The 27,618-nt window shown below is 41.0% G+C and overlaps 1 protein-coding gene across 2 annotated transcripts in view; it reads left to right on the top strand.

The window, feature by feature from the left end:
• Positions 1-27,618, top strand: part of ZNF521 (zinc finger protein 521) — a 313,802-nt gene that overhangs the window by 264,346 nt on the left and 21,838 nt on the right. For both annotated transcript variants that reach the window (XM_040264762.1, XM_040264761.1), the window contains exons 5-6: positions 16,753-16,884; positions 19,647-19,762. In XM_040264762.1, coding sequence (XP_040120696.1) covers positions 16,753-16,884; positions 19,647-19,762 — 248 coding nt within the window. The remainder of the gene's footprint in view (positions 1-16,752; positions 16,885-19,646; positions 19,763-27,618) is intronic.

Raw genomic sequence — 27,618 nt, 5'->3', positions numbered from 1 at the left:
CTCCCACAGACTATACAGTCCCTGGTATTCTCCAGGCCAGAATACTGGAATGGGTTGCCTTTCCCTTCTCCAGGGGATCTTCCCAACCCAGGGATTGAACCCAGGTCTCCTGCATTGCAGACTGATTCTTTACCAGCTGAGCCACCAGGGAAGCCCTCCTTCTTCTGGGGGTGTCCAAAAAAGGTGAGGGCTGGGGGAACTGGGTTTGAATTGTACAGACACTTCATTCAGCTTCTTGCACTTAAAAAGTCATGTTGGCCTGAGCACAAAGTATGATCTTTTGCAGCAGATGAGGTAATATGTAGACCTAATCGGGTGAGTTAAGGCCACAGTGACTACTTTGATTTGGAATTTTCCTGCTGTTATCATTTTAAAGCAGACTTTCTAATATTCATTTCAAAAGAGAGGTGCTCAGATCCTAGAGGTACAGATCTAAAGAGATGCACAGAATTCTCCTTTCTCATGCTGTTCCCTTTTGAAGGGGATCCACTTGCTTGTGGGTGCATTAGGTGGAGTAAGAAGGCTCAGAATGGACTCATCTGGCCGACATGCCATTTACAGCTTCCCCATTGATCACATGCTCACTTGTAAGGGTAATGGGATAGTCTTAGTTACATCTAATTCTCTGAGGTTTTATTTTATTTTTAACGTTTTGGAATATTTAATGAAGGATGCTTGTCTTCCCATTCCAGGGAAGAAAATTTACTTTGTTAACTGGACATTTTTCTCTAAATGTTTAAGTATCTATGCATGGTCAGTTATCGTGATGGGTTGAAAATGCAAAAATAGTGACTTCACTTTATTCGTTTTTGCACGTTCACAAAAGACTAATCTATTATTTACCTACTCTCATTTTAATTTTGGAACTGTCTTCCCTCCAATATTCAGACAAAGGAGGACTTTGTTCATTGCTGATTCATATCAGACTGTTCGCCTCTATCTTCCCCAACAGTTACTCTCCTATAAAATGATACACTGTATTTACTTTTCTCCAGATTCTCAAATATAAAAACCCTCATGCTAATCTCTGTCTTTAAGAAACAAAATATTGCTGTTGATTTTCAGAAGCAAAGGAAGAGAAGGAGGCCCAGATATTACCATGGGTCACCTTTTATCCTGGACTTTTACTTTTTCCTTCACTGACACTGATATTGACAAGTGAGCTAAATTTGATTTGCTTTCAGAAAGGATGTTAGTTTTATAATTTGGGGTTTCAGATTTCTACTTAGATTGTTTAAGACAGCATTGTAATTCTGTGTTGACTACATCACATCATACAGGGGGCAGAAAAAAGCTTTTAAATATATAAAATGCTTCAAGCTGTTGATAGGTATTTTAGTGACTTTTTTCAATAGATGTCCGTTTGTGTTAGGAAATTATCACCCTTCTTTATATCGACAGAGTATACAGTATTTACATTTTTAGTATGGATCCTCAATTAGCTGGTTCAGGTCTTAGAAAAATTGTCATAAAGATAGGGGATTAAAAATTTATGGTGCCCAAAGCATCTTTATAATTTGGCATTATAGTCTTAGAAATATTTAATAGCTTTGCAGAATGTAATATAAGGAATTGCTATCTGAGAAAGAGCTGTCATTAATTATTATGTCTCATTCTTCATTTAACAGAGACTCTTATTAACTAATCCATGGTTTTTGTTAGATCCATTTCATAGTCTTCAGCTTTGGTTTTTGACCTAGCAAAACACCTAGGAATATCTGCTTCTTCACTGTACTTCCAAGCTGAGTAGAAATAAGGCAGAAATTTTTGTTACAACATGAATCCTCCATCTTTCTTCCTTCTTTCCTTCCTTCCTCTCCCCCCAACCCCATTCCCTCTCTTCCTACTTTTTTCCCATCTCAGTAGATAGTAGCTCTCACTACTGCTGCTCTTGACTGATAGGAAACAGACAGAAGGAACTAGGAATGAATATGATTCATTGGTATGCCGGTAACATCTTGGCTTCAGCATATAGTGTCTAGATGTGCTGGTGTATCCAGACCAATGCCCAAGAGAGAAATGTAGGCGAGGAACATAGTGAGCTCTTATTTTTCCATGCGGAAGCACGACATTGCCTTATTTATTAATAGTAAGCCTCTTGATGAAAGTGAGAGTAGAGACTGAAAAAGTTGGCCTAAAGCTCAACATTCAGAAAATGAAGATCATGGCATCCAGTCCCATCACTTCATGGGAAATAGATGGGGAAACAGTGGAAACAGTGTCAGACTTTATTTTGGGGGGCTCCAAAATCACTGCAGATGGTGACTGCAGCCATGAATTAAAAGATGCTTACTCCTTGGAAGAAAAGTTATGACCAACCTAGATAGCAGATTCAAAAGCAGAGACATTACTTTGCCAACTAAGGTCCATCTAGTCAAGGCTATGGTTTTTCCAGTGGTGATGCATGGATGTGAGAGTTGGACTGTGAAGAAGGCTGAGTGCCAAAGAATTGATGCTTTTGAACTGTGGTGTTGGAGAAGACTCTTGAGAGTCCCTTGGACTGCAAGGAGATCCAACCAGTCCATTCTGAAGGAGATCAGCCCTAGGATTTCTTTGGAGGGAATGATGCTAAAGCTGAAACTGAAACTCCAGTACTTTGGCCACCTCATGTGAAGTGTTGACTCATTGGAAAAGACTCTGATGCTGGGAGGGATTGGGGGGAGGAGGAGAAGGGGACGAAAGAGGATGAGATGGCTGGATGGCATCACAGACTCGATGGACGTGAGTCTGAGTGAACTCCAGGAGTTGGTGATGGACAGGGAGGCCTGGCATGCTGCGATTCATGGGGTCGCAGAGTCAGACACGACTGAGCGACTGAACTGAACTGAACTGAAGCCACACACTTAAGATATGCATGGAGTCCCATTTTCTTCCCAAATATTCCACTTAGTACATCGGGGAATGACTCAGGGACTTGAAGTATGATTAGCTACAGGCAGGATAGAACCAAGGAATCAGTCTTTGTTTCTGAATAATGATAGTTCTGTAAAGTCTCAAGCCCAGGCTCCAAGGGTTTCAGGTGACAGTTAACCAAATCAATGGGCGATGGCCACTGGGGAGAAGCATCTGCATTCGGCCATGGATGCCTTCACCGCTGTAAGTTGTGTAATCATGGGTGTTCCTTTCAGATTTGACAGCTCAGCCCAACATGCTTTACCAAGGATGGTGTTCCTAGCACTTCTGCAGAATCATGAGATATGGGAACTCAATTTTCCACTACCAAGAGGCACTGCAAGCCAGCTAAGGCTCTGCTTTCCAGAGCGGAGAGGGGTGCTGTCACAAGGGGAGCAGACCCTTAATCATAGGTAGGTAGTTGGATTAGGAAATCGGGGAGTATGTGGAATAAATTCAGACTTTTTCTTATCAGGGACAAAAGGAGGACCAGGTGGCCTGGAAGTATAAATAATTCTTGGCACGTAAGGCAATGGCACCCCCACTCCACCTGGAAAATCCCATGGACGGAGGAGCCTGGTAGGCTGCAGTCCATGAGGTCCCTAAAAGTCGGACACGGCTGAGCGACTTCACTTTCACTTTCACTTTTCACTTTCATGCATTGGAGAAGGAAATGGCAACCCACTCCAGTGTTCTTGCCTGGAGAATCCCAGGGACAGAGGAGCCTGGTAGGAGGCCGTCTATGGGGTCGCACAGAGTCGGACACGACCGAAGCGACTTAGCAGCAGCATCGGCAAGAGACCTAGAGAGACAATAACTTTTGCTTTGCATAATTGATACTGAAATTGTTGTACTTAAGAGGGAAGAAACTTAAATGAGGGCTTGATAGGCCAGTGTAGTTTTATGGGCATGGCCTTATGCCCCACATTTCAATGAATGTGATCACTGTGCCTTTAAGAGCAACTTTAACCCCCTTCTCCTCACACTATAAATAATTGAGCTATTTAGATTCCCGAATGAGGAAGCCGCCAGTATAATGAGTGAATGAATGATATGCGTAGGCAGACTTGGGGATGTGTACAAGCACACGCCCAGCGACTTGAAATCTGAGCTTAAAGAACCAAAGAACTTAATATTGGATTCAGGAACTCTGGATTCTGGTTGGCCATGAACAAAATGCTTTGCCTGGGTGGACGTGTTAGTTAATATCTCTAGTCTCAACTTTTTCATCTTTTCAACAAGCCCATTGTCTCCAAAGCCCCTTCTAACCTCTAGCAAACATTCCAGCATTTAGCCAAATAAATACATTCAACCAGGGCTTCCCAGGTAGCACGAGTGGTAAAGAACCCGCCTGCCAGTGCAGAAGTCGTTAAGAGATGTGGGTTCGATCACTGGGTGGGGAAGATCCCCTGGAGGAGGATATGGCAACCCACTCCAGTATTCTTGCCTGGAAAATCCCATGGACAGGGGAGCTTGGTGGGCTACAGTCCATGGGGTCGCAAAGACTCAGACACAAGTGAAGCAACTTAGCATACACGCATACATTCACTCGGTCCTTTTGCCTACACATCCCTAGTTTATTGCTTCTCGATTTTACATGAAAAAAAAACAAAAACACAATGTTCTGGGATCTTTGAAAACACATGAGTCAACAAATATAGTTTGGGGAGGTATTTATTAGAATATTTCTTAGGAAAAGGAAAACGCCAAACTGGGGTCAGCCAGCTCTCCTGTGCCTTCACAATCATGTTTCCATATCACTTTTCTGATTTCTGTGAGCACTGGGAGTATTATTTGCTTTTGGAGGGATGTTAATCACCTTATAGTAGTTTTATGCCATCCTCTATTTTTCTTCAGGCATGAAAAGCTTTATCTAAAACAGCATTGAAGAAGAAACTGTACATAGATTCATACCCTGTACATTTATTTTTCTTTAAGCGTGTCGCAGTTTTGTTTTTCCTTTGCTAATATATTTTGACACCTTATAGTTGTAGCCCGCTGTTCTCTTTAATTGCTTATTGTTATTAATTATATAGTGGTAACGAAGTTGGCTGTTTGAGCCACTTGGCTGTAAAGAAATTCATTTATCATTATTGCCACTGGAGCCACAGAAAATTGCCAGCATTCTATCCAGAGATGAATGTTTTCGAGCTCACATCCAGTAGAATTTTGAACATAGGTCAAGTCCTTAGGTGTTTTCTTTCCGCTGCTACCCTTTGGCTCCCCTCGTCTCTGTACTGAGGACCTCCATTCTCTCTTATCTTTTGTTTTCAGTCCTGGATATGCTGCCCTTTCCGTGAAGTTCATCTATTATTTCCAGCGCTCCGCTGAATGGCCTGTCCAAATACTTCACTTTATTTCCTCCGCATATACCCAACTGTCCGTTTTCCTTCTTCAAATTTCTTTCATAATGTGAATAACATTCCTGCCTTTACAACTTTGTTATATGCACGTTTTATTTTTTATCACTTGATCGTTGTTGATTGATGTATAGTTGATCTACTATATAATTTTTTTTAGCTATTTGAAAAGAAAATCCATTTTTTAGAGAGCTATCATCTCATAGTAGACAATAGCAGGACCGTGTGTGTGCCATCAGTCAGGTCTGATTCTTGGCGACCCCATGGACTGTGGCCTGCCAGGCTTCTCTGTCCAGGGGATTTTCCAGGCAAGAATACTGGAGTGGATTGCGATTTCCTACAGATTTGCAAGTAAATAAACTATTTTGTTTAAAATCGTTAATGCAGATTGGCCATGGGCTTAGGCCTCACCTTGCAATCAAAGTGATCACTATGCCTTTAACAGTAACTTTAACCCCCTTCTCCTTCACTATAAGTAATTAGATGTGTTTAGATTCCCAAATGAGGAGCTGCCCATGGAATGAATGAATGAATGATGTGTACAGGCAAACATGGGCATGCTTACTTGCACACCCCCAGCTACTTCCGGTATCTGTAGGTTCTTTAAATCTGGGCTTAATTTAGAATTCATGACCCCACAGCCACATATGCCACAGAACAGCCAGGCCAGCGAGCTCCTCTGCCTTCTGGCAGCATGACATTAAATTCACACTAGTTAAGCCAACTTAAATGGAGCCTCCTTGAACCTTCCTAAATAAAACTAGTGGCCTTAATTACAACTGGGCAATTTAAAGGTTATGGAGCTCTAACTAGTAGTACAGTATATCACTTTAATAATGCACAGGAAATTTTCTCTAAGGGGTGGCATCGTCTGATTAGAAGAATTCAGGTTTCACAGCACATTTCCAACAAACTGTTTTTAGAACTCTTATAGCGTTTACGGCGCCATTATCTTTTTTTTTTTTTTTAATTTTTCAAGGCCATGTTTCTAAGGTCACACCAATAGAACAATAAAAATGTGAATCATTTGCAAATAACGAGCAGTACTGCAATCTTTGCATTGCAGACTTCCTTAGCACAGCCACAGACAGTCAGAGGGGGTTCGTGCCTTTGAAAATCTGAGGGATTCTGGCCCCATTTAGACCCTCATGCCCCATTAGATTTGACTTGAGCTTTGGTGTTGAATCCTGTTTCTAAACACCATGGTTGAGGAATAAAGATGTCATCTTTTCCATAAGTCATCAAAAGTATGTTTCTTGGAAAGATAATTTGCTTTGGAATTGCCTGGCTAATTTCTTTTTCTTTTTTTTTTTTTTAATGTTTATTCAAGTATCTACTTGCATTTTCTGTCTTTATTATCCTTTTTCATGGCATTTCTATAGTTAGTTTTATTTTTTTTTATTTATTTTTAGGCCATGCCATGTGGCATATGGGAGCTTAGTTCCCTGACCGGGGAATGAACCCATGTCCCCTGCACTGAGGGCACTGAGTCTTAATCACTGGACCACCAGAGGAGTTTCCTGGCTAGTTTCTTGTCTTAAACCTGTTGGCACTAAAAACCCCCATGCTTGTTGGAATCTGTAATACTTACTGAAGCTGGTGAACTTCTTTCTTTGATTTGATTTGGAGATTTCTGTTTGTTTTGTTTTTAAATCATCAACAATAGCAACCTATCCCTTCGAGCAAGAATAGACAGGTTTTCGGTGTTGGAAAGACTTTCTCCTTCAGAGAACAAGTGGCCTTATGCCAAGAAGATCTTAAAAAAAAGAAGCCCCTTGCCATCAACTCAGCACAGAAACACACCTGATGGGGACTGTGTCTGGGGCAGGGCTGGCCCTCTGCCATGTGGGATTCATATTGACAGTTGTACCATCTCACCGCTCCAAGATGCCTTCCTGGCAGATTTAACTTTAAAGCAGGTTACACTTAGTCCATGCTGCATGAACTGTCCTTTTTCGACTTTACCAATTTAATTTTTTTGTACAGTGCTTGAAGGTAGATATACCTGTACTTCTCCCAGTGAGTCCCAGATGTGAGGGCATTAACAGTAGGTATTTCATATCAAACAAGAGAAATTTCAAGCAAAGAAGGTAATAAATGCATATATCTGATTTAACCAGTGAGTTGAAAGAATAGAGCTTTGTAATATAAAAATACATAACTAGTAATAAAAATTGCTTAAAACATGAACTGTGGGGTCATGGATGTCTGCTGTAGAGACTCCTTGGTGACTTGAGACAAATAGAAGGTAATTATCCCTTCTATCACACGGTTCTCTTTTTTGGTATTTCAGAAATATTGAATGCAGAATAGCATTTTCCTTCTTGAAATAAGGGATAAGTTTGATTCATCAGTTTCCTGCCAGACATAAGTTGGCAAATAAGATAGTTATTTTGTTAATGCTTTATTTGCCAGAACGTTTTAATCTTATTTCAAAAAATAACGAAGGCAAGCAACATAAGGTGAATTTGGCTAGCCTCAATGTGTCACATTGCAAAGGCTTTTAATGTATGAGGGAAAAGAGCAAACTTTTAAAACTCAATTGATTAATGAACATTGTTTTGCTGTTAGTCTCTCCATTTTGTTCAGGTGAAATTAGATGTCGGAGCAGCTAAGTATATATTTGCCATAGAGTCAATAAATATTCATTGAGTCTCAACTTTGAGCCTTGCACTATTCTAGGCATTTGGCAAACATTAATACAAAACAGACAGTGCCCTTGCCCTCCTGAAACTTGCCTTGTAGCATGAATTGATGAATAACCCCAAAGTTCTTGGCACTCTCTTGGTACTAAGATGTCTGGGGTTGGCACCTGCCTCTCTTTAATAGGAGAGGCAAGAGGTGAAGTATATTACTGAATTGAGAAATTGGGAGCATGCCATTTCCAATCATTTTGTTGTTGTTTTAGTGGCTAACTCTTTGCAACCCCATGGACAATAGCCTCCCAGGCTCCTTTGTCCATGGAATTTCCTAGGCAAGAATACTAGAGTGGGTTGCCATTTCCTACTTCACGGGATATTCCCGGCCCAGGGATCGAACCCCTGTCTCCTGCACTGGCAGGTGGATTCTTTACCACTGAGTCACCATTGTATGTCTAATTATTATGTGATGCAGAAGTGAATGTTTTTAAACTATCTTGTATGCCCAGAAACTTTTCTGTCAAGGTAGAGAGCAAGAAGCCTGGAGTGTTGCCGCCCACGGGGTCGCAAAGAGGGACAGGACTGAGCCATGGAACTGAACTGAGAGAGCAGAAGCGCACTAATGATCGGGTGAAAACTTTGTAAAAGAGAAAAGGTTACTTTCAAGTGAACACAAATAAGGGGGAAATGGCCTGTTCAAATAAACCGGACCCCTTTCAGTGGAACATGATGACATACAGTAAAGTCAAAGCTTTATATAAATTAATAATTTTTAAAGCAGCCCTAGTTTCTAAGCAGAACTAGAGATTTAGTGAGTCTAGAGATTTTATTTCAGATTTAGTGGGTCTCCATCCTCATTCCCACCCCATCTTCACTCTTGCTTTTTCAGAGCTAACAGTATTGTTACTAAGAAGTACGTCCTCTTTCTTTTTTCCTTAGTTTAGAGTGTCTTTTGTTCGGGGAGTAGGGTGAGGAGGAGCTCAAAGTGATTTTATCAGTGCCTTACCCAAAACTGATGTTTGTCTTCTGTTTTTTTAATAAAAACATTTGAGCCCCAAATCTTTGCCTTTAAAGCTACTTGCTGGCACTGTGTAATACACACTCTGGGCCTTCGGCTGCAGGGCCCATGTTTAGAATAGAGAAGTAAAGAAAGGGAAGCAGACCTGCGGGTAAAATCGGGTCAGAAAGGTATGTTTAGTCTGTGTGCTTCGCCCTGATCCCAAACTTGGGCCAAAATGTCGCTGCCGAGTCCCCACAGCTGAAGGGAAGCCACCTTTTTAGTGTACTGTTTGTTTTATTGTTTACTGTTTGAACAGCATTCCAGGGTTTTCTCTTACATGAGAATATTCTAATAACTGCTACCCACAACCGATAATAATAGCCAAGGAATTGGACGATATTGCCTCTCAGAGCATCTGAAATCCCACTGCCTACCTCTCCCATCCCATCCCACCTGGACCTCCTGCTAGTTTCCAAGCTGCTGATGTTTATGGGGCTCGAGGCAGCCCCTGGGCTCTTTAAAATCTGCTGGGTACAATGCAGCCGACCCCAGTTGAATCATTTCCTGCTCCAGCCCTGCTGATAATGAGAAGCTCAAGACAGGAAATAACAGTGTCAGTATCAGTGGCTTTGCTTATAAAGTCCAAAGCCATCACAGCCTTACACTGTTGGCCAAAAGCAGGTAGTAAATGAGTTCAGAGCAGGCCTGCACCTTGTGGGTGTCCTTGAAATAAGACTCTAGCTGAGGGACTTCCCTAGCAGTCCAGTGGTTAAGACTCCACGTTCCCAACGCAGGGAGCACCAGTTCGATCCCTGGTCGAGGAATTAAGATCCCTCATGCTGCACAGCATAGCCAAAATAAATAAAGACATATGATCTTGGGGAAAATGATTCTCACTGAGACACAAAGGATGTTCATCATTTTGCTTTTCTTGATGTACTTAAGGGTTAGGCATTTTGTGTATGGATAGTCAAAGCCGAGGTACCCGATTACTCAAATAACTCAATTACTCTCAGGATTCCCAGTGCCCTTCCTGCCTTAATGGGAGTCTCTTGTTTGTATCGCATATTCCTCTCTTATGTGGCATAGAAATGCAAGCCAGACATTCTCATACTACCATTGAGAAAAATCCAAGAAATTGCTGTGACAATCTTCAGGCAGCATTCATTTTCATGTTGAATTGCTCAAAAGAATAGGGTAGAACTTTTTAACTAGGGTAAGGCAAGTGTTAAGAATTAGTTGCTCAGCTGTGTCCGACTCTGCGACTCCATGGACTGTAGCCCACCAGGCTCTCCTGTCCATGGGATTTCCCAGGCAAAAATGCTGGAGTGGGTTGCCATGCCCTTCTCCACGGGATCTTCCCAACCCAGGGACAGAACCTGGGTCACCTGCCTTGCAGGCAGATTCTTTATCATCTGAGTCACCAGGGAAGGCCAGGGTAAAGAAAGGGTTCATATTATATTCAGTACTCTCAACTGCTGCCTTACTCTGGGGGCGTGATGACTGATCTAGTGGCCGACCTTGAGGGCTGAGTAATATTCCCCATTGCCAGATTAGCACTCAGTGTGTTTGTGTTACTGTTGTGAAATATGTACTGTATATAACACAACAAATTACAGTGGCCTGAGCACTGTGGGCCTAGAAAGATGTGATGGCTGTGTACATGGCAAATTACAGTACAGTCAGCCTATTTTTCCACTCCTGGTTCCTAGGGTGAGCCAGCGTAGCCGAGGGGTGAGTTTTGTCACGTGTGGCTTTTCTTTGTTACTCCTCAGACCCCTAGCTTATAAATGTGTGCTCGGAAATTAACTCAGGGAAGAGGAGAAGCCAAAGTATAAGGGTTGGGGGTTGGGAACTGGTTTAGGGCAGAGTTTTCTTGGATTTAAAAATATAGAGAAGGATGTGGTGGTATACACAGTCGAACTGGAAAAATTGCAACTGCAGGGCGTTTGATTCCTCTGTTTGGATTCCAAGGGCAGAGTTTACTCTCACTCAGATCAGAGCTTTTCAAGGATGGCCCCATGCCACGTGATGAGGTACCAGGAGGGGTTTCTCGCTTTGGACTTTAGCCTGTAGATTTATGCAGTGAAAGAGGCTGGAGGACCCTTCTGGCCAGTCTCCAGGGTAGACAGGAGAAGGAGTTCTACTTATAAACCGTTACAAATTGGTCCTCAGTAATGGCTGCAGTGTTGATCAGACGATATTAGGGGTCCCCCAGTGATTCCTGGGATAACAGCTGCATGTAAGTCAACCACTGAACATTTGCTTGTAGCTGCTCTAGATTTTTGTTTTTATTGAAGGAAAAGGAGTATAAACATGGGACACACAGTCTGGAGGCTGCTTAAAGGGCTTCTCTTGTTGAAAGCTTGTATTGAAATGTCAGTATCTTGTATTCCGCTAACAATTGCCGTGTTGGAGTTTATAACCTGGGTTGTGCCTGAATGATAGCTCTTGTTTTTTTCTGTTACAAAACTGGCTGATTAATAGTTGTGTTTGTCCAGGTTTTATAAACTGGAGAGAGGGAAATTATCATTCCCCTTTGAACTGGCCTTAGAGGAACAGATTTTGTTCTTGGGGCACATGATTATAGTAAATGATTATCCCGTTCCCTACTAAAGCCAGTGAGGTTGCATTGCAATTATGTATTCAGATTCTTTCCTTTGCAACTTTTAATACTGGAGTAAATATTTACATTAGAATCAGTCTCTTCTGTGTAGACTTGATTCCTGTTTACATTTATGTTCACATTTAAACGGAGATTAACAAATGGAAATAATTATTTGAGCTGAACTTTATATACATGTGAAATGATTTCTCAGTTATACCCAAACCATCTTTGATCAGGCTTTAAAGCGGTTGACCGGCACAGGCAGTTGCTGGCTGCCAACACGTTCTCAGTGGTAAGAGCTTCACACTTGCCTTTTCTGACATCAGATCCACAGTACTGGTGGTATGCATGCTCCTTTGCACCGGGATACGAGAGAGGGGCGTTTTCTGTTTGTTCTGAAAAGGTATGGGTTTTTTATTGAAAGCTCCATATTCTTTTCATTCAGTTGATAATATGCACAGTGATGTTTCTCTCTCTCTTTACATGTGCTTGTTTGTGCTATCACGTGTATTTGGTTGGAATACTTCTCAGTCTAATGTTCAGAGTTGGAGTTTTTCTATACTTCATAATATCGCTCATTTTCTGTCTTTTTGGCATTTAAAATTTCAGGGTTGTAATCAATCTTTATTAGTAAGGTGTAGAAGAGATTGGGCTTCCCAGGTGGCACTAGTGGTAAAGAACCAACTTGCCAATGCAGCAGACGTAAGAGATGTGAGTTCAGTCCCCTGGGTTGGGAAGATCCCCTGGAGAGGGGCACGGCAACCTACTCCAGTATTTTTGCCTGGAGAATCCCATGGACAGAGGAGCTCGGTAGACTACGGTCCATAGAAAAGAGTCAGATACCACTGAAGCGACAGAGCATGCACATAGAAAAGATAGTGTTTTTATTCTTTAATTTTCAAAGTAACCTAGAAAGGTAAATTATGCTTATTATAGAAAATCTGAAGACTATAGATAAGCAAAAAAAAAGAGGAAGAAAAATCCTGAAGTTTCTTCCATAGATGCCCCCTATCACTCTTAATAAAAATATAGGGCTGTTCTAGCCTGTTATGTTCTTAATGGAATATTGTAATGGTTATTAAATCAGCTGACTCAGAATCTCTTTTTAATAAATGAGTCAGACTGTATTATCCAATTACTGTCAGCTGCTACCTTTCCCGAGAGCAGAAATGGTTACCCCAATTGAATTTTTTAAGCTTTTGTCATCTTTAGGAAACAAGGTGAGACTCTAAGACTTAAACTGACCTGAAGTTGGAGGTGCGGATGGCGCCCCCTCATGAGCATGGACTTTTAATGGAAACCAAAGCATGGTTCCTCTGGGGCATGCCTACGGTGGCTCAGATGGTAAAGCGTCTGCCTGCAACGCGGGAGACTTGGGTTCGATCCCTGGGTCGGGAAGATCCCCTGGAGAAGGAAATGGCAACTCACTTCAGTACTCTTGCCTGGAAAATTCCATGGACAGAGAAGCCTTGTAGGCTACAGTCCATGGGATCGCAAAGAGTCGGTCGCGACTGAGCAACTTCACTTTACTTCACTTCATGGTTCCTCTGTACTGTTCTTAAGGACCTACCAGACAGGAAGAAGGAAGGAGGGAAGCTCCGTTTTGAACAGAAACAGAGCTTAGCTCAGGTTGATCCCCCAGGACTAAGAGTGTTTTCGAAATTCTTTGAAAACTGACACTGCCCTTAGCCACACTGTGCACGTGCAAAATGATAGCAGAGTGCAACAGAGACTAAGTGTAAACTTCTGCAATTCTTATTATAAATAAGTTTAGTTAGTTGCCCATTGCCCTCTCTCTCCCTACTTCAGCTTTTAAAAGTACGGAATGAATTATGGTAGCCAGTTATGCAAATGTTTTGAGTTCCCCTCTCTTTCCCTCAGTCAGCATCGTTTGACCCTGTGATGAAAAGTAAGTCTGAACATGGGAATGAGCAGAGACGTTAACAACAGCAGGATAAATGGGTGGGCATGTCTGATGTCTAAATCGGAGCATCCTGGCTTCTGCTTGTCATTTGCTGTGTAATCATTCAGATATATTTTCTCTCCTCCTCAAATAACTAGGACAAGTTATTTGTTGGAAAAGACCTCTAGGTAACTTCAAAATAAAAGGCAGATAGAACTTCCAACATTTTTTTTTAATATTATAATGTGCTGTTAAACTATAAAGAGTTCTGAAAATGCTGGATGCTGTTGTCATTATCATTGCTATAAGTGCCCTCTCAAAGCATGAAATTCATGAAAAGGAAATCTGCACTAATAATGCATGAATACTTTATGAGCACGTGTCACCTTTTTGTGAATTCACTGGACTCAATTTTGATTATTTAACATTTTGTGACCAAACTTCTCTGTTCTTAGAATGGGAAATAAATAAAAATTGATGAGGACATTTTCCTTATACTATCTTATTTATTTTTCCTTATATTATTTTGCTAAACAAAATACTCCTAGTCCTGAAAGATAACATCACATTGAAGATCACCCTCACTTGCATAATTTACATTATGTTCCTATAACAGTCAATCATTTGGAGAAGGCAATGGCACCCCACTCCAGTACTCTTGCCTGGAAAATCCCATGGATGGAGGAGCCTGGTGGGCTGCAGTCCATGGGGTCGTTAAGAGTCGGACACAACTGAGCGACTTCACTTTCACTTTTCACTTTCATGCACTGGAAAAGGAAATGGCAACCCACTCCAGTGTTCTTGCCTGGAGAATCCCAGAGATGGGGGAGCCTGGCGGGCTGCCATCTATGGGGTTGCACAGAGTCGGACACGACTGAAGCAATTTAGCAGCAGCAGCAGCAACCGTCAATCCTTATTCCCAAGAAAACTCATCAGGCCTACATACATGTGCATGCTAAGTCCCTTCAGTCGTGTCCGACTCTTTGTGACCCTGGGGACTGTAGCCCCCAGGCTCCTCTGTCCATGGGATTCTCCAAGCAAAAATACTGGAGTGAGTTGCCACTTCCTGCTCCAGGGGATCTTCCCGACGCAGGGATCAAACCCTCCTCTCCTACGTCTGCTGCAGTGGCAAGCAGCTTCTTTATCACTTGCACCACCTGAAAAGCTCCCGGCCTATATAGTTTCCTCAACAAATGTTGCAAGTTCAAGAATTCTGGAACAAATGTGTATACTTCCTCAGACTCACAGACCACATCTTGGTTCTTGTGCAAAACACATAACTTTAGGATGAAATTAGAACTCTTAGTTACTGTCTTACTATCACAAGAAAGGTATACAGCGTTGAGGAAATAGAAAACATTTAAATTTGGCAAGCATTTCTGATGGTTAACTTACTGACCCAATTCTCTACCATAAACAGTGTTTCTTATATTTCTAAATATCCAAAATGTAGAAAATTTTTGGTGCCTTTAGGATTTTAAAAAAGAGAGAAGGGAACAGATGAAAAACCCTTGATCTTATATAATCCCTAAAGCTTTTTGTATAACCCCTTGTCATGTCAGTATGCACAATTAAACTCCTTCTTACATAATTATAATCAAGGAATTTACTGTGCCACCCAAATACAGAGTAGGTTTTTATCTCCTGTGAAATGTAGACAGTACTGGGTGGCTTAATTAGTGCTTTGCTTCTCTTTTTACAAATTCCAATCCTCTGCTTCTAAAGACTCATACTTGTGTGAGAAGAAAGATTAGGAATACAAATAGAGCGATTTTACTCCTAGTTAGCTAATAATAATTCACTTTGTAATTGGACCTTTATGTTGCCAGTAATATCAACTGGTGAAGGATTGCTGCATGCCTCTTGTGTTGACTCAAAGGAAGCAACTTTGGAGTGTAGACTCATTACCCCTACTGTGGGAATGTATTTTTCGTTCCCTTGACCTAGACTGTCTGACGCAGATATTCCTTAGTAGCATTTCTAATCACTGCAAATAAGAGAAGATAAAAGTATAACTTGATACCATTTCAGGTTAAACTGAAGCCACTTAGCCCTTACTTTTCTTGATGAGAGTCTTGGGAGTAATTGGTTTCTGACATAGTCTATCTGCTAAAATCATGGACCATGAGGCCAGGCTGCCTACGTTTAAGTTCTGGTTCCACCAAGAACTGGTCCTGTGACTCAGAGCAAAGTCAGTTCAACTCTCTGTGCATCATTTTTCTCATCTCTAAAAGGGGAATAAGAGTAGTTGTTGTTGTTAAACTCAGTGAATTCAGTCTTAGAACAATAGTGTCTGGAACACAGTAGGCACCAAAGCAATGGGTTGTTCATTCTCATGCTACTGGTTTTCATTTCTTATAACTGAAAATTGAAACAAGTTAGAATAATCCTTAAATGCATAATTTCATAAACATTTTGATGAAAAAAACATACAAATGATGTTTTCTATTTACAACACAAACTTTTCATTTTATATAATAATTGTTATTACATTGAAATATTTTTCTACCATCTTGTTTCTAAGCTATCAAAGAAAACTCCAGGACTAGTCAAAAGTGAGCCTGGAGCTCATCAAAGTGCCTTTGGAGAAATACAGGCAGTCTAGATCTGGGGGTTAAAATTGAGACTGTCTTGTAAAATAAAGGGAACAGTGCACTCAGAAGATATGGAGGATAGGCGTGCATTTGGCAAAATAACACATATAAAATACTGTGAGCATTAATAATATTTCAAAATTGCCAGAAAATCTTAGAAGTAGAAAAATCTGTGTCAATGGGAAACCACTAAAAAAAAAGTATGGTTAGTAATAGAAAGCTCTAGAACCTTCTTGATAAACCAGAAGATAAGCCTGGGGAAGTAGTTCATTCTTCTTTGGGCCCTTTGTTTTAGAACTTTGGAAAGACACAGCCTATAAAATCTTGATTGGAGAAGGAAATGGCAACCCACTCCAGTACTCTTGCCTGGAGAATCCCCATGGACAGAGAAGCCCGGTGGGCTACAGTCCCTGGGGTCACAAAGAGTCAGACACAACTAAGCAACTGAACATATATAAAATCTTAATAGAGGAAAGGAGATGCCTCATTACTGACTTACCAATTATACTTTCAAAGCTTAACACACACCGCCATGAGATAAAACCTGCCTTGTGACTATTGTTTGATTTTAAATTCCAGAAATGTTTTCAATTGATACAAATTTATAAATAATGTGAAATTAACCAGAACCCATATATACTACTAATCATTGATTTTTGGTGGAAAGAGTTTAACATACGGAGTTATAGGTAACTCACTAGTCTGTCAAAGATGTGATGGGTGTCAACTTTTCTGCTCACGTGCTTTCCTTGACAGATGAAGGGCTGAACCACGAGTGCAAACTTTGCAGCCAAACCTTCGACTCCCCCGCCAAGCTCCAGTGCCACCTGATCGAGCACAGCTTCGAAGGGATGGGCGGTACCTTCAAGTGTCCCGTCTGCTTTACAGGTAGGAAGATGATTCTGGAAAACTCGGGAGAGGTTCGTGGCCACATCACGTCTTTCCTACCGAGGCCTACTTCCCACTGCTGTGGCCTTTTACAGATCTGACTGCTGTTCAATTTAGGGAGAAGATGTTTGATTTCTGCTGATTAGCACTATTGATTGCTGCCTACTTTAAAGGCTCAGACGGTCAGGAAGGTTAACTGTCAGGATGAACAAATGGCATTTTAAGTTCTCCCAGAAGTTTGCACTCTTCCGTGTCTGAAATGGCATCCATGTTTTGTTCACTTTTCTCCCCTCGACGTTAAAAGGTTAGCGAGACAAAGGGAGCTTTTTCGTAGCAAGACGTGAGACTAAAAGTACAGCCGTGTTGTCAACACATGTCTGTTATTTAAACACAGAGAATTTTATAACATTTCCCCATAATGAAATTTAAAGTCATTATTAGAGCCCTCCTCCAATTCTTTGAACTAAAAAACAGGTTAGATGAGGTCTTATTTCCTGTGAATATCAGTTTGAGCAAAGTCGGAGAGATAGTGGAGGACAGAGGAGTCTGGTGGGCTGCAGTCCACAAGGTTGCAAAGAGTCAGACATGACTTAGCGACTGAACAACAAAATTATGTTGACACTTTTAAGAAAAAACTTTAATGAGATGCTGTAACATTACAGTTTTCAGCAGAAGCAGCAGCAGCAAAAAAAAAAAAAAAGTAAATCAGAAACTGTAATTTGAAGCCCATAGGGGTTGAATATGATCACACATGTTTCTGTTGCTCCTGTAACAGTGACAAAGTTATTTTGGAAAATCCTTTGTGATCGTTTTGCCTGTGTCTTGGACTCATTGTTCAAACCCCTCAAGGCTATGTGCCCTTCTTATTTGTCAGGAAAAGCAAAACAAAACAAAAACATATCCTTCTCTTAAAACTGCCTTCTTGGTTTGTGGAGCAAAATTCCAAAGCATTGATTATTAACGTTCACTGCATTCAGCCTGTAGATTTCTGTCCTGTGATTAAATCAAAAGCGAGAGGCCGCGTTCCAATTAAATACTTCCAGACTGTGTTGGTGGTTCTGTCTTTACCATTTGCCTATGAGGCTCCTTCATTCAGTAGTTGCATCCCATTCGGCCACTCCTTCTTTTGGAACTATTTTTTGATTCCTCCAACTTATTATTAAAAAATATATATATATCTTGGAGAAGGCAATGGCACCCCACTGCAGTACTCTTGCCTGGAAAATCCCATTGACAGAGGAGCCTGGTAGGCTGCAGTCCATGGGGTCGCTGAGAGTTGGACACGACTTGGTGACTTCACTTTCACTTTTCCCTTTCATGCATTGGAGAAGGAAATGGCAACCCACTCCAGTGTTCTTGCCTGGAGAATCCCAGGGACGGTGGAACCTGGTGGGCTGCCATCTATGGGGTCACACAGAGTTGGACACGACTGAAGAGACTTAGCAGCAGCAGCATATATATATATATATATAATGTTTTTACTATAACGTAGTATTTGTCTAAAGATACAATGCATCAGGAGTCTGACTTCTTTATAAAAGTTCATAGTAAGTCTTCCTAAGGAGGACTGGTCATAGATCTCTTCATGATTAAGACCCCTAATAAAATAGCCCTTTCATGTTATGGCCGGGAACCTCGTAAAATGTGCTACGTTAGATGGAGATTCATTGCAAATCAGTATCAAAACCCCATTTCTTTGGGTTGATGTAGGTAAAATACAAAAATGCATTAATCATGAACAGTCTGCTTTCCTGAACTGACAGACCTAAATTGTTTAGTGTATCTTGAAGTAATTTAAAACAAACACAAAAAAAAACCCCTCTTCCAATATAAAGCATGTTAAGTGCAAGAAGAAATCTGAGCAATGTTTAAAGTAATGAGAAATATGATTAAAATGTATGACTCACAAGAACAATATTCTAATATTTTATATTGGCTGGTAATTAGAATAATTTTAATGATTAGAATAGAGTCAAAGTCAAATGCCAGCGTCTTTAATAAGTCCTTTCCCTGCCTATACAGATTAATATTGTAGATGTAAACTTTTTTAGGTCACAGTACGCCAGGCATCCATCAGAAGTCAGTTCTCCCAACCCAAACACTGCCTCTGGCATATACAATTTAATTATTAATAGTATGTCTCCTAGGTAAACTGTTACACAGTCTTAGGGCCTTGTTTTGTAGTCATTAAAATTGAACATGTTTATATTATTGAAACCCTTGCATTCCATGTGTAGGCTGAGTTGATCTTAAAGTATCCAAAGAGAATTTACCTGCCGTTCTGTTTCACATTTATAGACAGTGCCCCAGAGTAGCTGTGGGATATCATTTTTAGCATTAACACATTTAAATAGAGAACTGTTTGCTAGCTGTAACTTTAGGCAAATACCATAAACTGGGTTTTGGCATCTATGATTTTGTAACCTGTGGGTTGCTGAGAAATAAGAGTCATTTCTGTTCAGACAGTGCTGTGCATTTGACAATTTTCATTTTAAAAGATTTATGGGGAGCAGGGCCACGATAAACCTTTACTTTGGAGCTGTTTGTGTTGAATTAGGTGCTTGGTAGAGTGCATCTTAACAAAAGCCAGAGACCCAACCCTAAGCATGTGTGACGTTGCTCTCCCCTGGACCCTGGCAGTGGTCACACCCAGAAGGCACTCCATTCAGTCCATTCCTCTGCCGCTGTTCACAGGGAGCCATTGATGGAGGGCATTTTGGAATGAAAATAACCCCAAGTTCACTCTCCTTTTATCATTTCAGTGTTTGTTCAAGCAAACAAGTTGCAGCAGCATATTTTCTCTGCCCATGGACAAGAAGACAAGATCTACGACTGCACACAATGTCCACAGAAGTTTTTCTTCCAAACAGAGCTGCAGGTAATGTCCCCATGGGGAGGCCTGGCATTGAACTCGGTCGCTCTACTTATAGGAAACAAGGGCATTTTAAGTCTGGATACACCGTATCACTCACCCTGGGCCACCATGATGCTTTGTATGGATTGGGGCAAAGGGAAAATTAGAGGCTGGATTAACAGACACCAAAGTCATTTTGCCTCTGGCTGCTGTCAATCATAAAAAGAACTAGAACAGACCTATAATTGGACCTTCTGACCCAGTGTGATAGACTGCAGGGTCAGGTTTATTGGACTGTGGGATCACTCACCTCATTCGTCAGAGCCCATCCTCCCAAACCCTGTTTTATTCATGTTCTGTTCCCACTGGGCTTCAAGCTGGCTGGATGTCAGGTTATTGTTGTCCTGAGGGGCTTAAAATTGGAAGGGAGAAGGGAAGAGAGGAAAGAAGCTATACTCTTGTCCAATATGTTTTTCTGCTTAATGGGATGGAATCATTATTATTTAGTGGCAGCCTTTGGGTACAAATTTTGGCACCCAAAGATGTCAGCTTTGAATGTTGCAAAATGTGTGACCTTGTGCTTGTCCATGATGTTTCTGAACCTCGGATGTGAAGAAATGATAGACAGATGTAACATTCACAGGGCTGTTGTTAGGTAAAATGAAATAAAAGCTCTGAATATGGGGTATAAACTCTAAAATAGAATAGAAATGTTTGGTCAATTTGATTATTCTTAACAATAGGCTGGTATCAGTCAGAGACCTGGATCCTAACCCAGAAATGTCACTTATTATAAGGAAAATAAATGTTTTTTCTTCTTACTTCATCTGAAAAAATGGGTCTAATATATAGCCTCATTTTTCAGATGGAATGAGATAAGAGTAATACTTTTTTTAAATTAAATCTTGTTGGTGCCTTTGGAGAAGAATGAATTAGAATCCAGTTATTTCATTATTGTGAGGATTATTATTAACCGTAAAGTTATTTAGACATGCACTGGAGAAGGAAATGGCAACCCGCTCCAGTGTTTTTGCCTGGAGAATCCCAGGGACGGTGGAGCCTGATGGGTTGCCATCTATGGGGTCGCACAGAGTTGGACACGACTGAAGCGACTTAGCAGCAGCAGCAGCAGGGTAAGGATGATGTTTTTTCCTTTGGTATCAAATTCCCTAAATAACCAGAAGAGGGTCTGATGTGGTTGACATGGTTGAGGTAGGACTAAGGGACCCAAAGCCCCACCCACTTCTTCATCTCCCATCGCACACTGTGGACCCCAGGGCAGCTTTCGAGTTCCTTGGGCTGTAGGGAAGCCATATTTATGTTAATTTTGTATAAAAATAAGGAATTTATAGTTTATTAATAACATCTCAGTTTTTATCCTATCAGTGAACACATAGCAAATAAAGACGTAAGATAAAAAATATATGAAAGAACGGGTGATGTCATTTAGTTGTTATGAGAGTCAGTGCACCAAATTTAAAGTTGCTATAGCCCTTTTCATCACTTCAAAATAAAGAATTCTACTCTGTCATGTGTTTGTGCATTGAATACAGAAGATAGACCAAGTTAGACCATTATTTAAAAGTGCATTTCATTAAAATAACCTACATTTCTATTGGAAAACCTAATATTCTTACTGCAGTATGTATGGAAGTCCTTTGTGTTAAGATTTTAAAGGATATGGCCCATACGCCTAATGATGCTGTTAATTAATATGTAAACTGTGAAGCAGAATTCCTAATAGTTTAAAACCAAAGTTGTAGAGATTCTATAGAGACTGGCTTCCTGCTAGTGTTCTTGGGGGAAAGTTTGCAACAAGTTCACTTTTGTAGCTTCTAATGATAACCCTAACCCTAACTGAGTGGGCTTCCCAGGTGGCTCAGTGGTAAAAGAATCTGCCTGCCAAGCCAGAGATGGGAGTTTGATCCCTTGTCGGGAAGATCCCCCTGGAGAAGGAAATGGCAACCCACTTCAGTTTTCTTGCCTGGGAAATCCCATGGACAGAGGAGCCTGGCGGCTACAGTCCATGGGGTTACAAAGAGTGGGATATGACTTAATAACTTAACAACAACACTACTACTGACCTGTTGGTCACTTCAGTGTCTTTCATTAAAACAACCCCACACTCTGGCAGTGGTGACATGTGGCACACTGGCTAGCAGACAAAAGTAAGCAATTAAAACATTCTCTGGACTTCAGGTTTCTTTCATAGTGTATTTTGGAGTTTCATGGCCTGTACACTGTACTGTCTTTCTATTAGTGTATAGACCAGGAGTTCTCTACCTCTTTGATAGCAGGATGCCTTGACACTTAAAAATTATTGAAGACCACAAAGCACTTTGATTTACATGGGTTACTGTATACTGAGGGGCTTCCCAACTGGCGCTAGTGGTAAAGAATCCACCTGCCAGTGCAGAGGGTGCAGGAGAAGTGGGTTCGATCCCTGGGTCAGGAAGACCCCCAGGAGTAGGAAATGGCAACCCACTCCAGTCTTCTTGCCTGGAGAATTCCATGGACAGAGGAGCCTGGTGGGCTACAGTCCATGGGGCCGCAAATGGTCCAACACGACTTAGCGACTGTGCCCACTCACATTATATATCGATATTTTCCATAGTAGAAATCGAGAAACATTTTAAACACAAAAATACACAAATTTATGGTTCTATTAGCTGTCAGAGAAACTATATCTTCACATGTCAGGTAGCCCTTAGAAAATGCCACTGTACACTCATGAGATAATGAGAGCATAAAGGGCAAACAGTGTTTTAATGTTATTATGAAAATAGTCTTGACTTCACAGCCTCCCTGCAAGGATCTAGGAGACCCTCGGAGGTCCCCGAGCCACACTTTGAGAACCGCTGGTATAGAAGACATAGTATAGAACACAGAACTCAGTTTTTGAGTCTTTATGAGCTTATGAGGTCAAACATCTCTCAAAACACCTCTGACTCATTCATTCACATTGTGATCTGAGCCAAAATAAGACTTCTTTCACAATCCGAAGCTGTAGACTTACTTTTCTAACCCCACCTCAGAATCATATATATTTGGCCTTGATGTGAATACTCAGGCTCAAAATGTGTATCACTCCTTTAATAAAACAGTATTTATAGTTACTTAATGTGTGATAATTATTACAAAGCTAGTATCCACAGTCATTGAAATATCTATGTAGGTCTGTTTTCTAAAATCTTCAGTAGTAACAGTGGCTTTTAATTTCAATACATTAAGGAAAATGGATCAGAGCTTACTTTTTCTAATTTTAAGACCTTTTGAATTTTTATGATTTCAACTTAGGGGCTCATAGTTCTGTGCGTTCGTCTTCATTCCCACATCGCTTCACACCTGTGCTTAGAGGATGGAGTTAATATGACTTTAAAATATTAATTTCTTTTAGTTTCTATATAGAGAATAGTTAAAGTATACTAAAAAATACAGTTTTGTTAATTTCTAAGAATAAGGGGAGAAATCAGTTGAAATTGAGGTGACAAGAGAAAATAAAATCAGTAACCAAAATAATAACCGAGTAGAAAATGGAAGCCCTTTTACCAGCCCACAGTATTTCATTCCTTGGTATGGAAAATTAAGAGATTTTAAAATTGGCCCATGTCATACCACTTAAATGCATCTACTTTTTTATGTCACCAAAGTTCAGAAAGGAGGATTTTTCACAAGAGGCATTTTATAAACCAAATGCAATGCCCAAGAACTGGAGATTGTCAATTGGAAAGCATATAGTTTATTCAGTTCTTATTTTAGAGTGAGATTAATAGGGTAATTTTACAGAATTGCCCAGGAACATCACTGTGGTTGGGCTTCCCAGATGGTGCTAGTGGTAAAGAACCTGCCGAGCAACACAGGAGACCTAGGAGACATGGGTTCGCTTCCTGGGTGGGGAAGATCCCCTGGCCAAGGGCAGGTCAGTCCACTCCAGTATTCTTGCCTGGGAAGTCCCATGGACAGAGGAGCCTGGCGGGCTACAATCCACATTGTCACAAAGAGTCAGACACAACTGAAGTAAATTAGCACACACACACCACTGTGGTCATAGTGCATAAATGATTTAATGACCATAATAAACAATTTACATTTCTTTCACTGTTTATACCTATTTGAAAACACAAAAACATCTTTTAAGGATAGAAGTGCTTTGTTGAGTATAAAATCTTACACATACACCCACGGAGATGTGTTGTTTTCATTAACATCACCTACAATACTAGTCAGAATTCAGATAGTTCCTCATAATACACTTCCATCTTTAGGAATGAAGGACTCAAGTGTCATCCTTTGACATTACAGACCACAGTTGCTTTTCGAATTAAGCAAGACGCAATGTCTGTTTCTATGAACACTGTCTAGGACTTGCCAGTGTGGAAGCTATTGTCTTTGCATGACCCTGAATCCTTTCTGACCAAAAGTTCCAAATGCCAGTCCAGAGAAGTGTAATGTGTAATTCCTGGCAGGATATCATCTTTTTCTACTAGTAGAGTTTTCCTCCCTTTTTGCAAGGAATTCTAATATACTTCAACGGCCACCTAGCATGCTGGTCGGGAAGATGTGCTTTGGAATAAGAGTGCATTATTTGAACTAACTTAACATTTTGTTATTTTAAAAGCAAATGAATATGTCGAATGTTTCACATGTTTTCCTAATAGACCTCAAAACTTTTCCTGCAAAACTTAAGGAAGCTGCTTTGAGAGAATAGTATGGTCCAAGAATAATATCCTACAATGCATATTTGTATCCAGAATGGTTTATACAGGTGTGAGCAAGTGGTGTGTTTGTAAAAATTCTGTTGAATAGGCCACTTTCTTTCAATACAGTAATTACTGTTTCATTGGTGCCTCTAGAAAAGCTACAGTTCAGTGTCAGTGATCAAACCATCCTCTTCCAATGGGTCCCCATAGATAGTTCTCTGATGCATCATGTCATGACTTGACATGATGCTTGACAGGACTTGGAGGGAATTCCGGTGGTGGGAAGAGAGGGCATTGGCCTAATTGAACTTGAGGCCCTGAGATTTCTGGTATTAAGTTTCTTTTGGGTCAAAGATTATTTTGATACTTGACCTTGTCTTCATTAGTCCATGGATGCAGTATTTTCCACATAGAAAATACAGAAGTGATTTGGCATTCTGAGGGATACACCAAGACTTTCAGATATCACTGAAGTCTAAATACATAATGGTGCTACAGCTGTTTGGTTTTCTTCTCAAATCACTTTCCCACCAAATCAACCTGAGTTTGATGGATATTTTTCACACCACAGCTTAATTGTTGCTCAAGTTTTATGGTCGTATTTCTGAAAGAAAGATGAATTACTCCAAAGGGGTGGGATGCCTAGGACAGCAATACAGCATTGAAGTGTGGCTGCCACACGGCCGACTGGACCAGCTCACTGGCTTAGCTCTTTACCTAAACCAGCCTTTTAATCACTGTTATACAGGCCCATGCCTCAAAGTATTAAGTAACACATGTTGAGGCATTTGAAGGTCCTTGTTGGGACTTCCCTGGTGGTTCAGTGGTTACAGCTCCATACCTTCACTGCAGGGGCCATGGGATCCACCTTTGCTTGGGGAACTAAAATCCCACAAGCTGCATGGCCCGGCCAAAAACAAAACTAAAAATAGAAGGTTGAACATATTTTTTTTTTAAGTGAACCTTAAAAAAGTGTCCTTGTTAACAGCCCAACCACAGATACCATACTATAGATTGCTATCATCCCCTGTGCCATTATTTGGTTAAAAAATATATATTTATTGATTTAAAATCTTTATAAAAATATAATTTTATCATTTTAAATTTATCATGGCCCCAAGCTCTCTATGACATATCAAAAATAATGAGAAATATATCATCTTTACTGTCTACTAGAAAAGATAAGATTTGCATATGATTAATGCTCACATGAGATAATGTGTAATAAATAGTTCTAAGTATTCCAAGAGAAGATGTTTATTCTCCAGCTGGGATAATCGAGAAAGCCATCACGTGGGAGGCATTCAAGCTGGTTTAGAAGGACGGATATGATTTTGATATCTGTGAATGTGAGAGAGATCACCATCCATAAAAATCTCAAATAATGATTATTTTAAAAATAGCTTTTATGGGGTTTTTTCCGCTTGTTTTATTTTACCTTGCTTTCTCTATTGGCATCTTAGTGCAAGGGAAGAGGGCATGAAGTACAGAGAACAATCACCAGAGTTTGATTTTGGTCATTGTTCCTTACAAGCGATGTGCTGCTGCTGCCGCTGCTAAATCGCCTCAGTCGCGTCCGACTCTGTGCGACCCCATGGACTGCAGCCTACCAGGCTCCTCCGTCCATGGGATTTTCCAGGCAAGAACACTGGAGTGGGTTGCCATTGCCTTCTCTGAAAATGGGCATGTAGGAGACAACAAAGCATTGCGCCCAGTTCCCAGGGTCCTGGTGAGAGTGCAAGGGAGTAGCTGATGCTAAGCCCTCAGTGCAGAGTGTGAAAGAGGAGAGGCCTTGGAGGAGCTCTGGTTCCCAGGTCCTCTCCCTGCTCCCTCTCGCTGACTTCAGTAAACAAGATCGAGATCCATCATTACCTGGAAATAAAATCTCTATCCCAGACATGTCCTGTTTCCTTACTTCTCTGTTCTAGTTCACTGGAATAATTTCCCAATTAATCATACCTTGACATAGTTTCATGTTAATTGGTTTCCAGGTAAAAATTCTTATTTTTAAGCCTTCATGTTTTTCAAGGGATGTAAGAGCCTTGAGCTTCTTTTTATTTTTGGTTTATCTTTTTAGCACACAATGGGAAAACTGAACATTAAATTTGCTTTCAGAAACGTTATTTCAAAACCCTACCTTTGTTCCCGCCCTCTTTCCAGATTAGAGATAAGTGGCCAAAACAAAAAGTTTTATCTGGCCCCTTTACATAAGACAAGGTAGGATCGAAGTGTGGTGTGGGGAAAGGTTTATTTTAGTTTTATTTTGTTTTCATTTTTTTCTCTGGGTCAGGCGGATATTCTCTTTTGCAAACAAGAGCAGTGGAAAAGTGTGTGTTACTGCTCACAGCACTTCTATAAGAAGTGCCTTTAAAACGTGTCCCCCCCCCCCATACTCTTGTTTTCACAACTTTTCTGTAGTTTTCCATTGCTCTGTTTTTATTTCTAACAGAGCTTGAAATAGCTTTCATTATTCCCAGGTGGCACTAGTGGTAAAAGAACCCACCTGCCAGTGCAGGAGATGTAAGATATGTGGGTTCAGTCCCTGAGTAGGGAAGATCCCCTGGAGGAGGGCATGGCAACCCACTCCAGTATTCTTGCCTGGAGAAGTCCATGGACGGAAGAGCCTGGCGGGCTACAGTCCCTAGGGTCACAAAGAGTTCGACACAACTGAAGCGACTTAGCATAGCATAGCATCCACACTCCAACTGGAAGACTCAGAACCCTGTCCTACTTTGTCTCTTATCATTCGGTTTCCCTTTGGGACCCTCAGATTGGAAAGAACTGCCCATCACTGCGTCTGGTCCGCCATAGCCAGGTTCCATATTGATCATTTGGGAGAGGACAGTCAGTGTGGGGGGTGGGAAGAGACATAAGGACATCCGTCCTGCCTCTTCCTGGGTGGCCTCCACCTGCTACCTTCGCTGTCCACTTCCTTCCATCCATTGGACCTCTGTGTCTCTTGTTCTCGGGGCCAAAATCACAGTCCCTAAACCACCTTATAGGCACGGAAGTCTGCGGGAGTATGAATCATGCCCAGTGGACATGTGGTTCTGGAACTGGTCCGCTTCTCCACCTCCTCTCTGCTTTTGGGCCTTCGGGGCTTTTGAAGTAAATTCGTGCTACAGCAGCTTCCACTTAATTTGCCCGGTGGTTAAATTGATCTATCTCTTTTATTTGATC

The sequence above is a fragment of the Oryx dammah genome, unplaced genomic scaffold (assembly GCF_014754425.2).
Source record: "Oryx dammah isolate SB20612 unplaced genomic scaffold, SCBI_Odam_1.1 HiC_scaffold_22, whole genome shotgun sequence".
NCBI classification, from domain to species: domain Eukaryota; kingdom Metazoa; phylum Chordata; class Mammalia; order Artiodactyla; family Bovidae; genus Oryx; species Oryx dammah.
Note: the sequence above shows the minus strand (reverse complement) of the source record. Positions and strands in the feature narration are given on the sequence as shown.